We start from the raw sequence: 17568 nt of genomic DNA on the forward strand, positions 1-17568 counted from the left end.
TGGTACCTGAAAAGTATCGCCCCATGATCTTACAAAGGGGTCACTCTGACATGTTTGCTGCGCACTTAGGAGTGAATAAAACACAGCAGAGAATCACACAGAATTTCTACTGGCCTGACATAGGGAAGCAGATCAGGGAGTTCTGTAAGCAATGTGATGTGTGTCAAAGGCAGGGGAATAACCGCGACAGGACCAAAGCAAAGTTGTGCCCTTTGCCTGTGATTGACACGCCGTTCAAATGTATAGGGGTGGATATTGTGGGACCTTTGCCCAAGGCCACAAAGAGGGGGAACAGGTTCATTCTAACAATTGTGGACCATGCCACAAGATATCCTGAAGCCATACCCTTGACTAACATTGAAACTAACACAGTGGCCGATGCTTTGGTGGGGTACATGTCCAGGATGGGATTTGCCTCAGAGATAATCACAGATTTGGGCGCATCGTTCACATCAAAGCTCATGAAACGCTTATGGCAAATCTGTGGAATTAAGCACAAGGAAACCACTGCTTATCATCCGGAAAGTAATGGGTTAACTGAGAAGTTCAATGGGACTCTAATGCGCATGATTAGGGCTTACTTGGCAGAGAATCCAAACAATTGGGACCAGAAGCTGCAATCCCTTTTGTTTGCTTATCGATCAGTGCCACAAGCCAGTACCGGGTTCAGTCCATTTGAACTTCTATTTGGGAGAAGGGTGAAAGGGCCCCTTGATTTGATCAAACAAAATTGGGAGCAGATCACCCAGGAAGACCCACAAGACGTTGTGACTTACATAGACACCTTGATGAATGACCTAAGGAGAAATCTAGAGCTGGCAGCAGAAAACCTGCAAGCTCAGAAGGTCAGACAGAAAACATGGTATGACCACAAAGCTAGAGAGAGACACTTTGACCCAGGGGAGGAAGTGCTTTGGCTTAGGCCCTGCAGAGAGAATAAACTGCAGCTCAAATGGGCAGGACCATATAGGGTCATTTCCAAGATGTCAGACCTGAACTACCTAATAGAGCAGGAGGAGAACCAAGCAAGGAGGGTGGTTCATGTGAATGCCCTAAAACCCTACTACAGAGGGGAACAGAGGGTTCTATTTGCTATAAAAGCAGCTGAGAGTGAGGAAGCTGAATTACCCTTCTGGGAGGGTAGAGGGGAAGTAAAATACAACCCAGAGGAGGTAAAGATCAGTCCTGCACTCACCCAAGACCAGCAGCAAGAACTAAAAATGCTGCTTAGTAAATATCAACAGGTGTTTTCCAACAAGCCGGGGATAGTGAAGGGAGTGATGCATCGGATCCACACAGGGGATGCACCCCCGCAGGCAGTATCCCCATACCGAGTAACGGGACCCTATAGGGACAAGGTGCGGAAGGAGCTGGACGAAATGCTGAGGGAGAACATAATCGTCCCCTCTTCTAGTCCTTGGTCCTCTCCGATAGTCCTTGTGGACAAGCCTGATGGGAGCATTAGGTTTTGTGTCGATTACAGGAAATTAAACCGTGTAACCACTCCTGATGCCTACCCAATGCCCAGGCTAGACAACCTGATTGAAACCATAGGGGGTTGTCGGTTCATCTCATCATTGGACCTGGTAAAGGGATATTGGCAATTAAGAATTGATCCCAGGGATCAAGAAAAGACTGCCTTTTGCAGCCCTTTTGGTCTCTATGAGTTTCGAGTCCTGAGCTTTGGTCTCAGAAATGCACCAGCCACATTCCAAAGGCTGATGGACCAGACCTTGGCAGGGCTCAGTGACTTTACAGTGGCCTACATTGACGACATAGGGATCTTCAGTAATACCTGGGAAGATCACCTAATACACCTGGAGTTAGTGCTGCAGAGGTTAAGTGCAGCAGGGCTAACAGTAAAGGCCAGCAAGTGTCAGCTGGGTAGCCCAGAAATAAAATACTTAGGTCACATGGTAGGGGGAGGAGTGATAAAACCCCTGGAGGCCAAAATAGAAGCTGTTCGTGATTGGCCTAGACCCAACACCAAGAAAAAAGTCAAATCATTTCTTGGGTTGGTGGGCTACTACAGAAAGTTCATCCCGAGGTTTAGCGAGATTGCGGCTCCGCTGACCGATCTGACGAAGAAGACGGCTGATGACCGCATCCCGTGGACCAGCGACTGTGAGGCGGCGTTCCAGAGGTTGAAGGAGGCGTTAATCAACTATCCTGTCCTGCGTGCTCCAGACTTCGACCGGGAGTTCATCATCTACACCGACGCGTCTAACAGCGGGGTAGGAGCAGTTCTGTGCCAGGAGGATGAGAATGGTGACCAGCATCCAGTGTCCTACCTGAGTAGGAAACTTCAAAAAGGTGAGAGACATTTGGCAACCGTGGAGAAGGAGTGTTTGGCCATAGTCTACGCGATCCAGAAGGCCAAGCCTTACATCTGGGGAAGACATTTTATTCTGTGTACTGACCATTCACCATTGCAATGGTTAAAGACAATGAAAACCCACAATAGCAAACTTATGAGGTGGGCTTTGAACTTACAGGACTATGACTTTGAAGTGAAGGTGGTCAGAGGGTCAGTGAACTGTGTTGCTGACGCCTTATCAAGAAGACCTGAAGAATGAAGACGGCGAAAGAACATGGACGATGTGTATATAATGATGACAAAAAAGTTAAATGTACCTGGTTTTGAAGTTGGTTTGTATGAATAAAGGTAAATTGCTGTAATGTAAATGATAAATGTTTAAATGCATAATTGCTATGGTTAACTTAGAATGTAAGTATAAGTAAGTATGGTATTATATGGTATGTATAACTGTTGTTGTGTGTTTTATCAAGGTTGTTTTTTGGTGAAAAGCACTTTTAGCTTTCCCCCTACAAAACAACTTATAAAGAGGGGAGGTGTTACATACAGCACTGGTGTTACCTGTCTGTCATGGGTTTGGAGGGAAAGTTCCATCCTATGGGGAGTGGAAGGCGGGACATCAGGAGGAGGGGCTGTACTGTATAAATATGTGATGCCTGTGTGGTGAGAGGACACACACTGGAGATGAGACACTGAGAGACACTGGGAGGTGACGAAGCAGCAGCTGGGAAGAAGAAGCTGTTGTGGAAGTCTGTGTGTCAGACAGGGTACTACTGTGTGTCAGAGTACCAACCTGATAGGTTCAGGTGTCTGTTGGTTAGCCAGAACTGATAGGTTCAGGGTCTGTGCTTTAAGTTAAGGTTCTGTGTGAACCAAACTGTATGTATGTCTGAGTGAATCTAAGCCACGTTACTTTATCTATTCACCTGATTGTTTTATTTACCCTGTTTGTATTTAAAATAAACCTTATTCTTTTTATTGTTTAAAAATCCATCCCTGGTCTGTGTGACTTCTTAAAGGGAATGGTTGGTGGCAGCTTAGTGTAACTGTGTGACATATCCCAGTAGGTCTGGGTTTGTCACACCCTCGTCGCTGGCCACGACCCCCTCCGGCTCCTTCACTACCACCACCACCACCATCAGCAGGACAAAGAAGTGGAAAAGGGGAGGGATCGCCAGCGACCGCCTAGCTGGGGGGGGGAGGGCACGACATAAAATTAAATAAAAACACTCACAGAATCGCCTTGCCAAAGGAGAAAAGCCTCCATTGGTACCCGCAAAATTAAACAAAATGGGGTGGGCCCCCGCGGGCGTACGCACACACACAGAGGTCCGGCAACCTTCCTCTGAGGCCCCCCTCAAAAAAAAAGACACACTCAGCAGCAGCAGCTACCCCCACCATGATAGAGGAGCAAACTTTGCGAGGTGAGCCCACGCAGCTTCCAGAGCCGAGGCGGCTGAAGCAGGACGAAAAGGAGGAGGAGGAGGAAGCATTGCAGGGTGCTGAGGTGGCCACTGGCCGGGCTGGTACTGAGGGTGCCGAGAGAGAAAGAGAGCCAAAGAGCTGCTTCCCTGGAAGAGGCAGTGGTGGCGGCAGCTGCTGTTGGTGGCTTGGAGGCTCTCTTCGAGGATGGGCCAGGAGCAAGCTCCACTCTCAGGCATCGCTCGGCGGCGGTTCAGGCGCTCAGGGAAAAGGGCTGGCAGCGTGCCTCACTCGCCGTCTCTCCCCCAAGACAGCGCCTCTTGCACCCTTCATCCAGAACTGCAGCCTGCCAGCTGGGAGGCGAGCTGGCTGGCTGGCTGCAGTTTCGGATGGAGAGTGCAAGAGGCGCTGTCTTGGGAGAGAGCTGGCGAGTGAGGCGAGGCTCTTTTTTTTTGACTCATGACAGCAGAGGATACGTGGGTGCTTCGGGGGGGAAGGCAAGGCGGGGGCCACAAACTATTGTCTGGCGAGCCGCAAATGGCCCCTGGGCCGCATGTTTGAGATCCCTGATTTAGAGTATAATTTGAGTTGGATGTCCAGTTATGAGCACCAGAATGAGAACTATAATAGTGAAAATCTTACCTCATTTTGTCTCATGGTCTATATTTTTCCTTTTAATTTTCTACGTTGTTAAGTGTTAGGGCTTTCAGCCTAACACTTCCTCATTTGACTGAGTATTTCATATCTAATAATATTTAGCATCATGCTTTGAAGGAAATACAGAATACAAAATAATTAAACCTGTTCTTGAGTCTCTTGCTCTTATAAAACATTGTATTTGTTTAGCTCTGATCTGAATAAGGGTGAAGCAAACCGCTACAAATTCAATAATGCAATTAAGGTTGTAACAGGCTATGCACTACATACTAATCAAGCAAAATCTGCTCTGTGTTGGACTTTTCCGGTTCCACTAGTCAAACACGTGATTACAATAACCACTTGGAAGTGAAGGCTTTCAGATCCTCCTTTTACAAGAGACAAGTTCTCAGTTAATTTATAGACAAGTATGGCAACAGTCATAGCATGCTCAGCTGTGTTGCAGCAGTTTCAGCAGTAAAATAGATCCTGTAGGTGACGCCTACCCTGCAGGTGGATTCTGTTCTCCTTGATGTGGTGTTTCATTCTGATTGTTCATTGTCTAATGTCAGTGTATTATGTATTAGTGCCAAACCTGCACTTTCACAAATGAGAGGGCTTCTTTTGTTTGCAGAAAGGCTTGGGATCCAGGAGGAGTACTCTTTGAAAGAAGTAAAGGAGGCTGCCTTTGTCAGTTCATTAAGCAGGGTTTTTAAGGGGGAGGCGGGAGCAAAAACTACATTCCCATTTCCTCTACTAAGGTTATTCTTTGAGTGGCATATGGCTCACACAAAGTCTAGATCAAAACTCCTTTGTCCATAGGAGCCTGATTATTTTTACACAGTTAGTTGCCACTTTGGGAGGAGATTCTTAAAACTACCCTGTTTGCATTTATTTAGCAATCACAAATTGCTTGTAAATTCATTCTTTGTGTATTATATTTTTCAAACTGAAAGTTCCAAATCTCACTCACTGACAGTGAAAGATTGGCAATGGACAAAGATCATGGGTGATTAAAATTTGGATTGTCCTCTGCTTCATTAGGTAAACAATTTATGGTGTTGGAAGGATGACACTAAGATCAGAGTTGATTACCCTTAATCTTTATAGGAATTCCTTTAAAATGCTTATCACCTGTCTTTAGTATAAATGTAAGTAGAGGTTGATTCTAGAGCTAAAAGAGAAGTTTATTTCCAAAACCCTACCATTCCACACTGCCAAGAAAAAAAAAAAGGAGTAATAAGTATGGGCTTATATTTCCCAAATTCTAGTCCTTCTGGTTCCTGAGTGCGGAGCAGTGGTTCTCAACCTAGTAGTTTCTAGATGTTTTGTACATCAGGTTTCTGCTTGGTACTGGTGGAAAATTAGAGTGAATGTTGGCTGGTTGTGAAGGATTATGCAAGCTTTAGTGTAGTCCAAAACATGAGGAAGTGCCAAGCTTGGGAATGCTGGTGTAGACTATGAAAAGTTCTGTCTGGCCTTACACATCTGGTTATAACTTGAAGTTCATTGTTTTTTTAAAAATTCTGTCCTAGACTAGAATCCTAAAGGAAGAATCCATGGTTGGAATGGCTTCTAGAAACAGAATGGGGAAGTTTCTCTTCTCCACATCAGTATCACAAGTATCTTGAGGGAGAACCTGGGCATTCCAATCTGGGAAATTCTGTAAAGCTGGTGTCTGGGTGGCACTTAGGCATACAAGGACTGGAGCTGAAAGGAATGAAGTAATATGGCGGGAGCACTGTAATGATTTCATGACATTGGTTGTCTAGAGGAGGACATCCTAATGTGTCACCAAAAAAAACCCCATGATAGGGATATCCTTCATCTGCTGTGTTTTCCAGAAAATAAGACAAGGTCTTATATTAATTTTTGCTCCAAAAATGCATTACGGCTTATTTTCAGGGGATGTTTTATTTTTTTCCATGTACAACAATCTACATTAATTGAAATACAATCACGTCATCTTCTTCTGGTTGCTGCACAATGGTGGATGGCAGAGTTTCACTTAACTGAGGCTTACTTTTGGGGTAGGGCTTATATTACAAGCATCCTGAAAAATCATGCTAGGGCTTATTTTCAGGTTAGATCTTATTTCTGGAGAAACAGGATACTGTAGAAAATAAATGTATCTTTGTAAATATCCAATGTTCATAGGCTATTGTGGCTTGGTTTGAATCATGTTTGGGCCAAGACCATGTAGTCTTACCACAATAATGTGTGTTGGAAGATTGCATTAACAACTGCATTTACCTTTCTTTTGCCTTTCAGTCTTATGATAATGGACTTGCCCAAGGAGCTGGACTTGAATCTCATGGTAAGAGTAATAGTTGGGGTAACAGCCATTTCAGAACAATGAGATAAATCTCGTGTTAGCCTGACCTAGAGTGGATATATTAAAATGAATGAGGCAACTTCATCACAATTGGCATGTCCTATTGATTTCATTGAGTCTGTAGGTCTAATGTTGGATATCATCTAGTCACAGTTAAGTGGTACTTTCTGTATCATTTTTCCAAAATAACCTGCATATTCTAAGAAGCTTCCTTTTTGACCTTGGTTTGGGACAAGTACTGAGAAGATTTGTGTTGAGAGTCTTTGGGAAAGCAGTAGTCTTACTGCTCATGAATGATTGAGAAATCATTGTTTCACATGTGAAATCATTGCATCGTCAGCATCTTGCTTGCCAGAGCTTTTTATCTGATTCTCACATCCCACTAAATTCTGGAGTAACGGTTAAAGTTTTGGACTTAAAAAAGCCAAATTCAAGGCATTTCATGTCCATAGCTGGTAGGCAAGTTTAACATGCAAGTACAGTAAAACTTGTGAGGATGCATACTAGATACGAGTGGCATCTAGGGAAGAGTGGGTTTGGTCAAAGCAAAACACCAGATGAATCTAGATTAAATGCCCTGTTGACTCCAAACTCTGAGAGGGTTCTCCATCCCTAAATTGAGAAATGTTCTTGTTGTGTTAACTGGAATTGATAATAGTTAAATGTAAAGATGGATTCCCAGTGTAGTGTAGTAGATAGAGTGACAGACTAGGACTCTGGAGAAGATAAGTCAAATCCTCACTTGGCCATACAAACTCACTAAGGGAATGGAACTGGTAAAACCACTCTTTAAATACTATATCTCATTTACCTTGAAAGCCCTATTAGGGTCACAGTAAGTCCATTCTCACTTGATGGCACAGAACACACACAAATGTAATGATGAGGAGCCCAAGGGAGGAAGGAAAACTGTGCATTTTGTTCAAGTTCCTTAATTGTGCATCATGTCAGTTTGCAGTCAGACTGACACTATTGCTAGAGTAACAAACTGTGGCATCTGGAAAGACTTAATGGCTTGATTGACCAAGGCATGATTCCAAAGTAGAGCAGTAGCAGTGGGGAAGCAGTGACTTTTTCCTTCTTCATTGTTTTCGAGCAGAAAATGACCGTTTTTATTGTTCAAAGTTCTTCTGGTAGCAAGGCAGTGCTGTTTTGGCAGTGAACAAGGAGAAATGTGTTGTGAGTGTTTCTTCACACACCATATACAATTAGGTCTGGAAATAATTGGACACTAACAAAAGTTTTGTTATTTCACTATTTACCAAAATAAATTCAAGTTACAGTGAATGAATTCAGGCTTAAAGTGCAGTTTCTCAGCTTTAATTTAAGAGTATTCACATCCAAATTGGAGGAAGGGGTTGAGTAATTACAGCTCTTTAATATGTAGCCCCCTGTGTTTCAGGGGACCAAATGTAATTGGACAATTGACTCAAAAGTTGTTTCATGGACAGGTGTGGGTTATTCCTTCATTATTTCATCATCAATTAAGCAGGTAAATGGTGTGGAGTTGATTCCATGTGTGGTATTTGCATTTGGAAGTTGTTGCTGTGACCCTACAACATGTGTTCAAAGGAGCTCTCAGTGCAAGTGACACAGGCTGCCCTTAGGGTGCAATCAAGAAATTGATCAGAGAGATAGCAGGAGCATTAGAAGTGGCCAAATCAATAGTTTGTTACATTCTGAGAAAAAAAAAAGAATGCACTGGTGAGCTTTCCAACACAAAAAGGCCTGGATAACAATGGAAGACAACAGTGGTGGTTGTAGAATCCTTTCCATGGTAAAGAAAAACCCCTTCACAGCATTCAGCCAAGTGAAGAATGCTCTTCAGAAGGTAGACATATCATTATCCAAGTCTTCCATAAAGAGAAGACTTCATGAGAACAAATACAGAGAGTTCACCACAAGTGCAAACCACTCATAAGCCTCAAGAATAGAAAGGCCAGATTAGACTTTGGAAAAAAAAAATCTTTAAAAGCCAGCCCAGTTCTTGAACAACATTCTTTGGACAGCTGAAACTAAGATCAACCTGTATCAGAATGATGGGAAGAAAAAAGTATGGAGAAGGCTTGGGACAGCTCATGATCTGAAGCATACCACATCATATGTAAAATATGGTGGAGGCAGTATGATAGCATGGGCATGCATTGCTTCCAATGGCATTGGGTCACTAATGTTTATTTATGTGACAGAAGACATAAGAAGCTGGATGAATTCTGAAGTGTATCGGGATATATTATCTGCTCAGATTCAGCCAAATTCAGTGAAGTGGATTGGACAGTGCATCACTCTACAGATGGACAGTGACCCAAAATATACTGTGAAAGTAACCCAGGATTTTTTTAAGGCAAAGAAGTGGAATATTCTGCAATGGCCGAGTCAGTCACCTGATCTCAACTTGATTGAGAATGCATTTCACTTGAAGACAAAACGTAGGGCAGAAAGACCCATGAACAAACAAAAAGTGAAGAGAGCTGCAGTAAAGGCCTTGCAAAGCATCACAAAGGCGGAAACCCAGTGTTTGGTGATGTCTATGTGTTCGAGACTTCAAGCAGTCATTGACTGTGAAGGATTCTCAACAAATTAATAAAAATGAACATTTTATTTATTATTGTGTTAATTTGTCCAATTACATTTGAACCCCTGAAATAAAGGGACAATGTATGAAAACGGTTGCAATTCCTAAATGTTTGATATGATATTTTTGTTCAGTCCCTTGAATTAAAGATGAAAGTCTGCACTTCAATTGTATCTCATTTGTTTCATTTCAAATCCATTGTGATAGTGTACAAAGCCAGAATTATTAAAATTGTGTCAGTATCCAATTATTTCTGGACCTACAGTAACTGTAAGTTGAAATTGCTTCTATAACATACAGAGATGGTTGCTGCCTTAAAAGACTTCCAAGATGGTTTAGGTTAATTCAGGAAAGCTAGAGATATCAATGGGTACTAGTCATGTTGGCTATTTATCGCCTCCTGTATCACAGTGGTCCCCAAGCTTTTTTGATCCGCAGACCGATTCAGTGGGCAGGGGGTGGGGCGGTGGTGTCCATGTCGGCAGGGAATGTCTGCATCCATGCATGCATGGGTGGGGCGTCCATGTGTGCATGGGGGGGATGCGTGCATGGGGGCGGCGGCGTGTTTGTTTGTCAGTGCATGTATGTGGGGGGCATATGTGCATGCATGGAGGGAGGCATGCAAGGAGGCAGGAGATCTGTCTCCATGGCCCAGTCCTGCCAAGGCCACAGCCTGGTATTGGGCTGCAGACCGAGGGTTGGGGACCCCTGCTCTATCAGAAGCCATGTGCCTTGGAATGCTGGTTGCTGAAGAATAGGATAATAAAGTGCAGCTGTGCTCATGTCCTGCTCATAGGCTTTCCACAGGCAGCCTATGAGTCACTGTAGAACAGTTATGCTGTTCTTGATAGGACTTTGGTTTGGTCCAACACATCTCATCTTACATTGTTACTGGGCTTTTACTAGAAGTTGTTCCTTGTCCAGCTGTGCATGTATTTTTTTCACTCTAGCCTCTCTGCTCTGCTTGTTTGAATGACCTTATATCACTTTAAATGATTGCATGTGTTAGAAATAGTTGTTTATGTAGATTGAATCTTATTAGTAGCTCTGGAAATCTATACTGAGCAGACTCTTTCCCATTTTACAGGTGGCTCTACATTTTGTGGTATTGCATCACTGTGCCTGATGGGTAAACTTGAGGAAGTCTTCTCTGAGAAGGAACTGGACAGGATAAGGAGGTGGTGCATAATGAGGCAACAGAATGGCTACCATGGCCGACCAAACAAACCTGTAGACACCTGCTACTCTTTTTGGGTAGGAGCAACTCTTAAGGTAATTTGAAAGCATTTCTCCTGTCACTCATAATCTGCTTGTTGACTACTTACATGTCGGAAATGACAGAACTAGTCAAGTCATGTAGGATGGTTTTAAAATCAGACATTTTATCTTCTATAATGTACTTTTTTTCTCTTGAGAAATCATAGTATATAAACTTTAGAATGATGGTTTTATTTACAGTGATACGAATTAAAACTGATAATGCTTCTGTGTTATGCTTAAAAATTCTAATTTATCCTTCCAGCTTCTGAAAATATTTCAGTATACAAACTATGAAAAGAACAGAAATTACATTTTATCAACTCAAGATCGCCTTGTTGGTGGATTTGCTAAATGGCCTGATAGTCATCCAGGTAAATTAATTTGCTTGTATATCTGTGGGTCGTGGGAAGTATTTGAATATTTGGAAGATGAAAAAGAATAGTTCATACTTTTTTTAAAATTAGAAAACATAATATGTACAGACAGAGCAAAAATAAACTCAAGAATATGCATATGAATGGGTTCAGTTTCAAATTTTGACAACTCCTCACTTTGCGTGGGAAATACCACAGGAGACGTCTTCTTAACTTTAACAGCTTTGTCTTCATTAACAACTGGTAAATCAACATTATTCATGATGGGATCGAAAAAGCTTAATTCAGGCAACAAGCCATAACTGTCCAACATGTAATCTTGTCCTCCTTCCATTGCACTTAGAGGGGTGCTGGGCCAAATCTCTTGGCATCTGTTGGCTTCCGAAGGGGTGCATTCCGTACTGCGCAAATGGTGCCGCAGCATGGGTGCCTTGCCCAGTCACCTTCAGGAGGGGGAATGCTGTAACGCGAATCGGGTCTTATCACCTGCTGCCCATGCCCCTTATTCTTGGGAAAGACTACTACGGACCACTCTAGAGTCTCATACTTCACCTCTCTACTCTTCCTCAGTACTGGGTCTGGTAGCAACCCTCTGAGCTTCAGGTTAGGGAAGTCCCTCAACAGCTCCTGAGTCTTTACTCTCTCATATTCCCTCAGCCTCTCCAGCTCTCTTTCTCTTCCACAACTCCAGTTCTGCCTCAAATCGATGCTCTCCCTGGCTACTTATACGTTCCTCCCAAACCGACAGCTCTTGCTCCACCCCTTTCTTACCCTCATGCTCTTCCACTAAACTCACTTCAAAGTTCCCGCTCCTTTCCCTTTTATCCGTTGCCGCCATATTCTCCCTCAGGTCCTCCTGTTCCTGCTCTCCCTCTGCTTTCTCTCCTCCCTCCTTTCCTTTATCTTCTGGGGACAGCATACTCTTCTCCTTGACACCTTCACGATGCAGGAAACAAAATGTAAAAGAAAGCAAGTAAGCTCACCACTGCAAGACTTGGATGGCACAAGGTCAGAATTTTTGTTAGATCTTCTTGTGAGGCATCCTTCCTCAACTTGGTTCACTAGATGTTTTCAAGAACATGCAACATCCTTTATCAGAAATAGCTAGTGATGAGGAATTATGGGAACTGTAATCTAAATCTTCTGGAAGGCACTTTCTATGTTATGGGAGGCTTTTTATAAGGCAAACAATTGATGGTACAGTGGTTCCTCAACTTAACTATCATAATCCATTCCAGAAGATGGTCGTAACTCAAAATGGTTGTAATTCAAAGCACCATTTCCCATAGGAACGCATTGAAATGCATTTAATCCATTTCGGCCGAAGAAAAAAAAACACACACACATACACAAAATCACTGCAAGACCGGTCGGAAATGCAATTAATCCCTTCCAGCCGAAGGGGGGGGGAAGCAATCAACCGTGCAAGACCCATTGCAAGTGCAAACAAGAGAAGGCAAAAAGCAATCAAGCACGGAAGACCTAATGCAAAGAAAACAAACCAAAAACCAATCAATCGTGCAAGACCTACTGCAAATGCAAACAAGAGAAAGCAAAAAGCAATCAAGCAGATCGTGCAAGATCGGAAATTGGGGGGGGACGACTAAAAAGCACATAAACTCCCCAAGACCCATCGGAAATGGGGAGAAAATCTAAAAAGCAAGGAACTCCTCCCCCAGAAACATAACCCCCCCAGCTCAGAACCACAATACAAGAACACCCAGAACAGTTTTTAAAAAGCAGAAAAGAGCACCTTAGCTTACAAGGCAGCCCAAAGCCTCACTGCAAACACACACACACACTCTCAGAAGCAGAAGGAGGCAGTCCGAAGCCTTTGACAACGATGCACACTCTCTAACTGCTGGGGTGAAAGAGCTACAAAGAAGCAGCCTCATCACCACCTACAGTTAGAAATTTGAATTTCCTGCCTTTTTCTGTTCGTAAGTGGAACCTCCGGTCGCAAGTAGAAGCAAAATTTTGCTACTAGAGCTGGTCATAACTCAAAATGATCATAAGCAGGGGTGTTCGTAAGTCAAGGCACCACTGTAATGTCATCCTGGGAGTGGCTATTTCAAAGATTGAAGCTGTCCCATCCCATGACGCCCATACATTGGGCGAAATTCTGTTGTGTAAAGTAGCACTGACATAAACCAGATCTAGCACCAGATTGCTTTACATGAATTGAAAACTTCTTACCTGCCTCCTTTTCAGGTTCCAAGGCTTCCTGAGGCTTTCTTTTGCCCTGGGAAGTCTTTCAGAGTCTTAGGACTGAGGGCAGAGGAGAGCTGTCAATAGTTAGAAAATGCTGTGCTGGGTCTACCAAAAGAGAGCCTAACATTTTAGAAAATACTTTGGATCTAGAGAAATATGTGTAGCAGGCTATTTGTGAGAAAGAGCTTGCTTGGCTCCTTCTAGCCACTGTAGCGGCCTCCACACTGCATAGATCATGACCAAGTTTCAGGTGACAAGAAAACCTCTGGAGCAACATGGAGTTGCCTAGACAGATAGGTAGCTTCTAGACTTCAGGCATTTGACCCAAAAATGTGGACATACCCCATGCCTATATTTGTCTGAAAAGCATTAAATGTTTTTGCTCTCACCTTGTTTTCTGTCTCTTGTTGGAATGTTTACAGAACAATAAATTATTGCACATGTGAAATGCAACCATACACCACTATCTCTTAGAACTGGACATGAAAGTTTTACTGTGTGATCTCTGTATTTCACCTTATATGTCTGAAGAAGTGGACTTGTCCACAAAAGCTAACTTTAAAATCTAACAGTCTTTAATGTGCCACTACCTTTTTGTCTTTTTTAAACTTTAATCTTAATTATCATTTTGCCTGATATGCTTATGCAGACTAACACAGCAATCTTCTAGAACTATGTCAATGATTAAGATGGCAGGGTCCAATTCCCTGGTATAGACGTTGTTATTAGGCTACAGTGGGGTCTCTACTTAAGAACTTAATCCGTATTGGAAGGTGGTTCTCAAGTGGAAAAGTTCTTATGTAGAATCTGCATTTCCCATAGGAATGCATTGAAAACCATTTAATCTGTATCTGCTCTTTTCTGTCCATAGAAACTAATGGGAAGCTGCTATTCTGCCTTCGACAACTAGAGGGGGATATTTTGTTTCTTTTTTTTCCCTTTAGGTCAGGGAACAGTGTTAAAAGCACTTCTGACGAAGCTAATTTTGAAGCAATGGACTGAAAACCAATTAATCTGTTCTGGCTGTTTTTTTGTTATGTAGAGGTGCGTTCGTACATTGAAGCATTAGTTCCCATAGGAACTAATGCAAAGCTGGTTAATACGTACTCTACCACTAGGGGGAGAACTTTTTTTTAACCTAAGATGACCTAAGGTTGAAAAAAGAGCAGGAAAGTTTTTTTTTCCTGTTCTTATCTTGGATTTTCGTTCTCAAATAGAAGCAAAATTTAGCAAATGGAGCTGTTCTTAAGTGGTATTGTTCTTAAGTAGGGACGTTCTTAAGTAGAGACCCCACTGTATTTTCTTTTTGTACTTAAAAAGTTCAGGGATTTTGCTAGAGCAGAAGACTGATTTCAGGGCAAAATTAATAACAAGAATTTATTGAAATATAAATGGCTTTGGACTTAATATTTCTGGTCTAGGATGTTTGCTAGCAAATACTGAAATACAAGTAGGAAACCAGTGCAGAGATTATACAGGATCAGATTTTTATTTTCACATTAGAATGCAATTATATATGTTTGTCTAGACCAGAAATACTGAAATTAAAGAAATCAAAGAGCTCTGTGTACTCTTATAGACCTGACTGAATTTTGTTGGAATTCAGGTATCATCTAGAATCAGTGCATATATTTGCAAAAACTTGTCTTGGCTTTATAAGTAATAGTATAGAAAAAGAACTATCTTGGAGCTATGTGCGCAATGTACATTTCTAATCTCAAAGGGTCAATATAGCAATTGTAGATAAAACCTGAGAATATAGAGGGAAATATTTCAGATCTTTTGGCTGTATGATCTTGTTTTGAGACTGACAGTTGAACCATTAGAAGATACCTGTCCTGTAATTTGAGAATCTCAAGTGCAGGACATTTTAGGCTAGGTGGCTTTTGAATGCTTAAATTGCCACCCTGGTGTACTCTGTTTCTCAGAGAATTTGAAAATATATGTTCAGGTGGTTATTCTTTGAAAATATATGTAGCAGGAGGTTATATGGACTTTGCTTGGCAATTCAAGGTCTTCCAAACACCCCCCCCCCAAAAAAGATTTGTATTTCAGCTTAGATGCTCTTGAGTATTATTTGTATTTAATTGCTTATCTGGTATTTAGAGTTAACTGCATATCTTTTATTTTTAAAAAATAAAACTCTCAGCAAAGTTTTCTCTCATTGTTGGAATATCTTGTGCCTCCAGCATTACCATTAATACAAAAAGTATGTGTAATGTGATAAGCAAAATCTCTATTGCAGAGGAATGTCTGTATGTGCATTGATATCCCTATATCGGTGTTGCGACCAAAATACTGTTTTCTGCTACATATACAAGGTTTAGTGCTATCAAAAACATGATCCCTCACTATTTGAGTGCAATTGGATGGGCTTGCCTAATTGAATTCCTTACTTTCCTCTGCCCTGAAACATCCTATCTCCTGTAAATGTTACTCACAACAGGCATTTTGCAGACAGATATAGAAATGTTATCTGATGGGGTTGTACCTGTGGTTCGCAGTCTTGGGTCCCCAGATAATCATTGACTACATTTCCCAGAAATCCTGACTAGAACAGCTAGTGGTGAAGGCTTCTAGGAGTTTTAGCCCAAGAACATCTGGGTCCAATACATAATACATCTATTCTAACATGTAATCTCTTCTTCTAGATGCTCTGCATGCCTACTTTGGCATATGTGGCCTGTCTTTAATGGATGAGTCTGGCATTCGCAAGGTTCACCCTGCCCTGAATGTAAGCACAAGAACCTTCGAGCGCCTTCAGCACCTTCATCAGATTTGGGGAACTAAAGACTGTAAACAGTGTTCAGCGGAAGTGCCTAGTGCCACATGACTAATGGAAACTCCAGTTGAGTTTGGTAGCATAATTGTAGCCCAGGGTTAAAAGCCATGTATAACCAATGTGCTCTTTTTTAAAGTGGTGGACTCATGCAATCAAATTCATGATGCTAGCATCATTTTGACAGCAAATGGCCTTCAGCTAGGATTAAAAAGAAATTGCTTGCCCCTACAGACAGTGTAACAGAATTGGTTTCCAAGAATTCCTCTGAAGCAAAATTAATTATTTAGTTCTATTATATCACTTTGAACAGTGCAATGGCAAAGTGTAACAATAGTAAAAAGGATCTTTAAAATGTATTTACGTATTTTCATACTGAGCTGCTTGAATTTAGTGACACTTATTTGGAACTTCGTCTAAAAATCTTTCAAATTGCATCTTGATCTCTAAAATGTGTTCTTTTCAGGTAGTGGAAAATCTATAACCTTTGTAAAAAAATAAAATAAAATTATTTTATTCATTGTATGTTGCACCAATGTGTTGTTTTTTAAGCATCTAGACTGCAACAAGCGAGGATATTTTTTTGAAAACTTCATATCAACTGATAAGGAGCTTAAAAACAAACCTGCAGCTTCTGTTCTCAACATTTATCTAGCATGCGCTTGTAAGCTGTTGCAGAAAATTCTGCAGGGGTGGTTCAGCCCATTTTCTATTTGATACATTGTATACTTCACTTCCTGGTTTTCTTACCCCCAAATTGTATGCTTGGCTAAAATGATATGTTTTCCTCCATTGATGTAGATAGCACTTTTTCTGCTGCTCTGACCTTGATTTGTCACTTTGTCATATTGGATCTATTTTGCGCAATGTACAGTGGTGCACCGAAAAACGACGATAATCTGTTCCGGAAAAATTGTCGCTATCTGGATTCGTCGCTATGTGGGGCAAAAAAGCCCCTGTTGCCGCCGGCGGCAGGAGGGCTGCCGGGAACACCTGGGCTTTGCCCTGCCTCCCGTCTCTCCCCCAGCCACCCCTTCACCCCCATCGCCGCTGGGAGGAGGGCTGCTGGGAACACTTGGGCCTTGCCCTGCCTCCCGTCTCTCCTCTAGCCACCCCCGTCGCCACCAGCGCCGCCGGGAGGAGGGCTGCCAGGAACACCCGGGCCTAGCCCTGCCTCCCGGCTCTCCCCCAGCCACCCCCTCACCCCTGTTGCCGCCGCCGCTGCCGGGAGGAGGGCCGCTGGGAACACCTGGTCCTTCCAAAGCCCCCACCGGTCAACTGGGGGAAAATGGGGCCTATGGGGAAAAATCGCAAAGCGATTTTTTCCCATAGGAAACATCGCGATGCGATCGCAAAAACGATCGCAAAAAACATCGCTATGCGGATTCGTCGTTAAACGGGGCGCCCGTTAAGCGAGGCACCACTGTACATTTCTAATCTCAAGAGCTAGTCTCTTCCATTTGCTCTTGTTGGTAGAGTTTGATCCATGTTTCCTTACATCAAAGAGGATTGTAGCTCCCATCAGCCCCAGTCTGCACAGCCAATGTTCAATAATGCTGGCTGGCTAGGCATGCAGCCCATATACATCATACACTTATTCAGTCACCTCATTTGATTTGACATTTTCTCCCAGGTAGAAACCATATTCATTTCCTCTTT

The 17568-nt window shown here is 42.5% G+C and overlaps 1 protein-coding gene across 2 annotated transcripts in view; it reads left to right on the forward strand.

The window, feature by feature from the left end:
* PGGT1B (protein geranylgeranyltransferase type I subunit beta) overlaps nt 1–16434 on the forward strand; it is a 54334-nt gene extending 37900 nt beyond the window's left edge. For both annotated transcript variants that reach the window (XM_020780033.3, XM_020780034.3), the window contains 4 exons: nt 6647–6692; nt 10373–10557; nt 10808–10916; nt 15782–16434. In XM_020780033.3, coding sequence (XP_020635692.3) covers nt 6647–6692; nt 10373–10557; nt 10808–10916; nt 15782–15963 — 522 coding nt within the window. In that variant the 3' untranslated portion in view covers nt 15964–16434. The remainder of the gene's footprint in view (nt 1–6646; nt 6693–10372; nt 10558–10807; nt 10917–15781) is intronic.
* Nucleotides 16435–17568: the final 1134 nt, after the last annotated feature.

This window comes from Pogona vitticeps, chromosome 2 (assembly GCF_051106095.1).
Source record: "Pogona vitticeps strain Pit_001003342236 chromosome 2, PviZW2.1, whole genome shotgun sequence".
In the NCBI taxonomy this organism is placed as follows: Eukaryota; Metazoa; Chordata; class Lepidosauria; order Squamata; family Agamidae; genus Pogona; species Pogona vitticeps.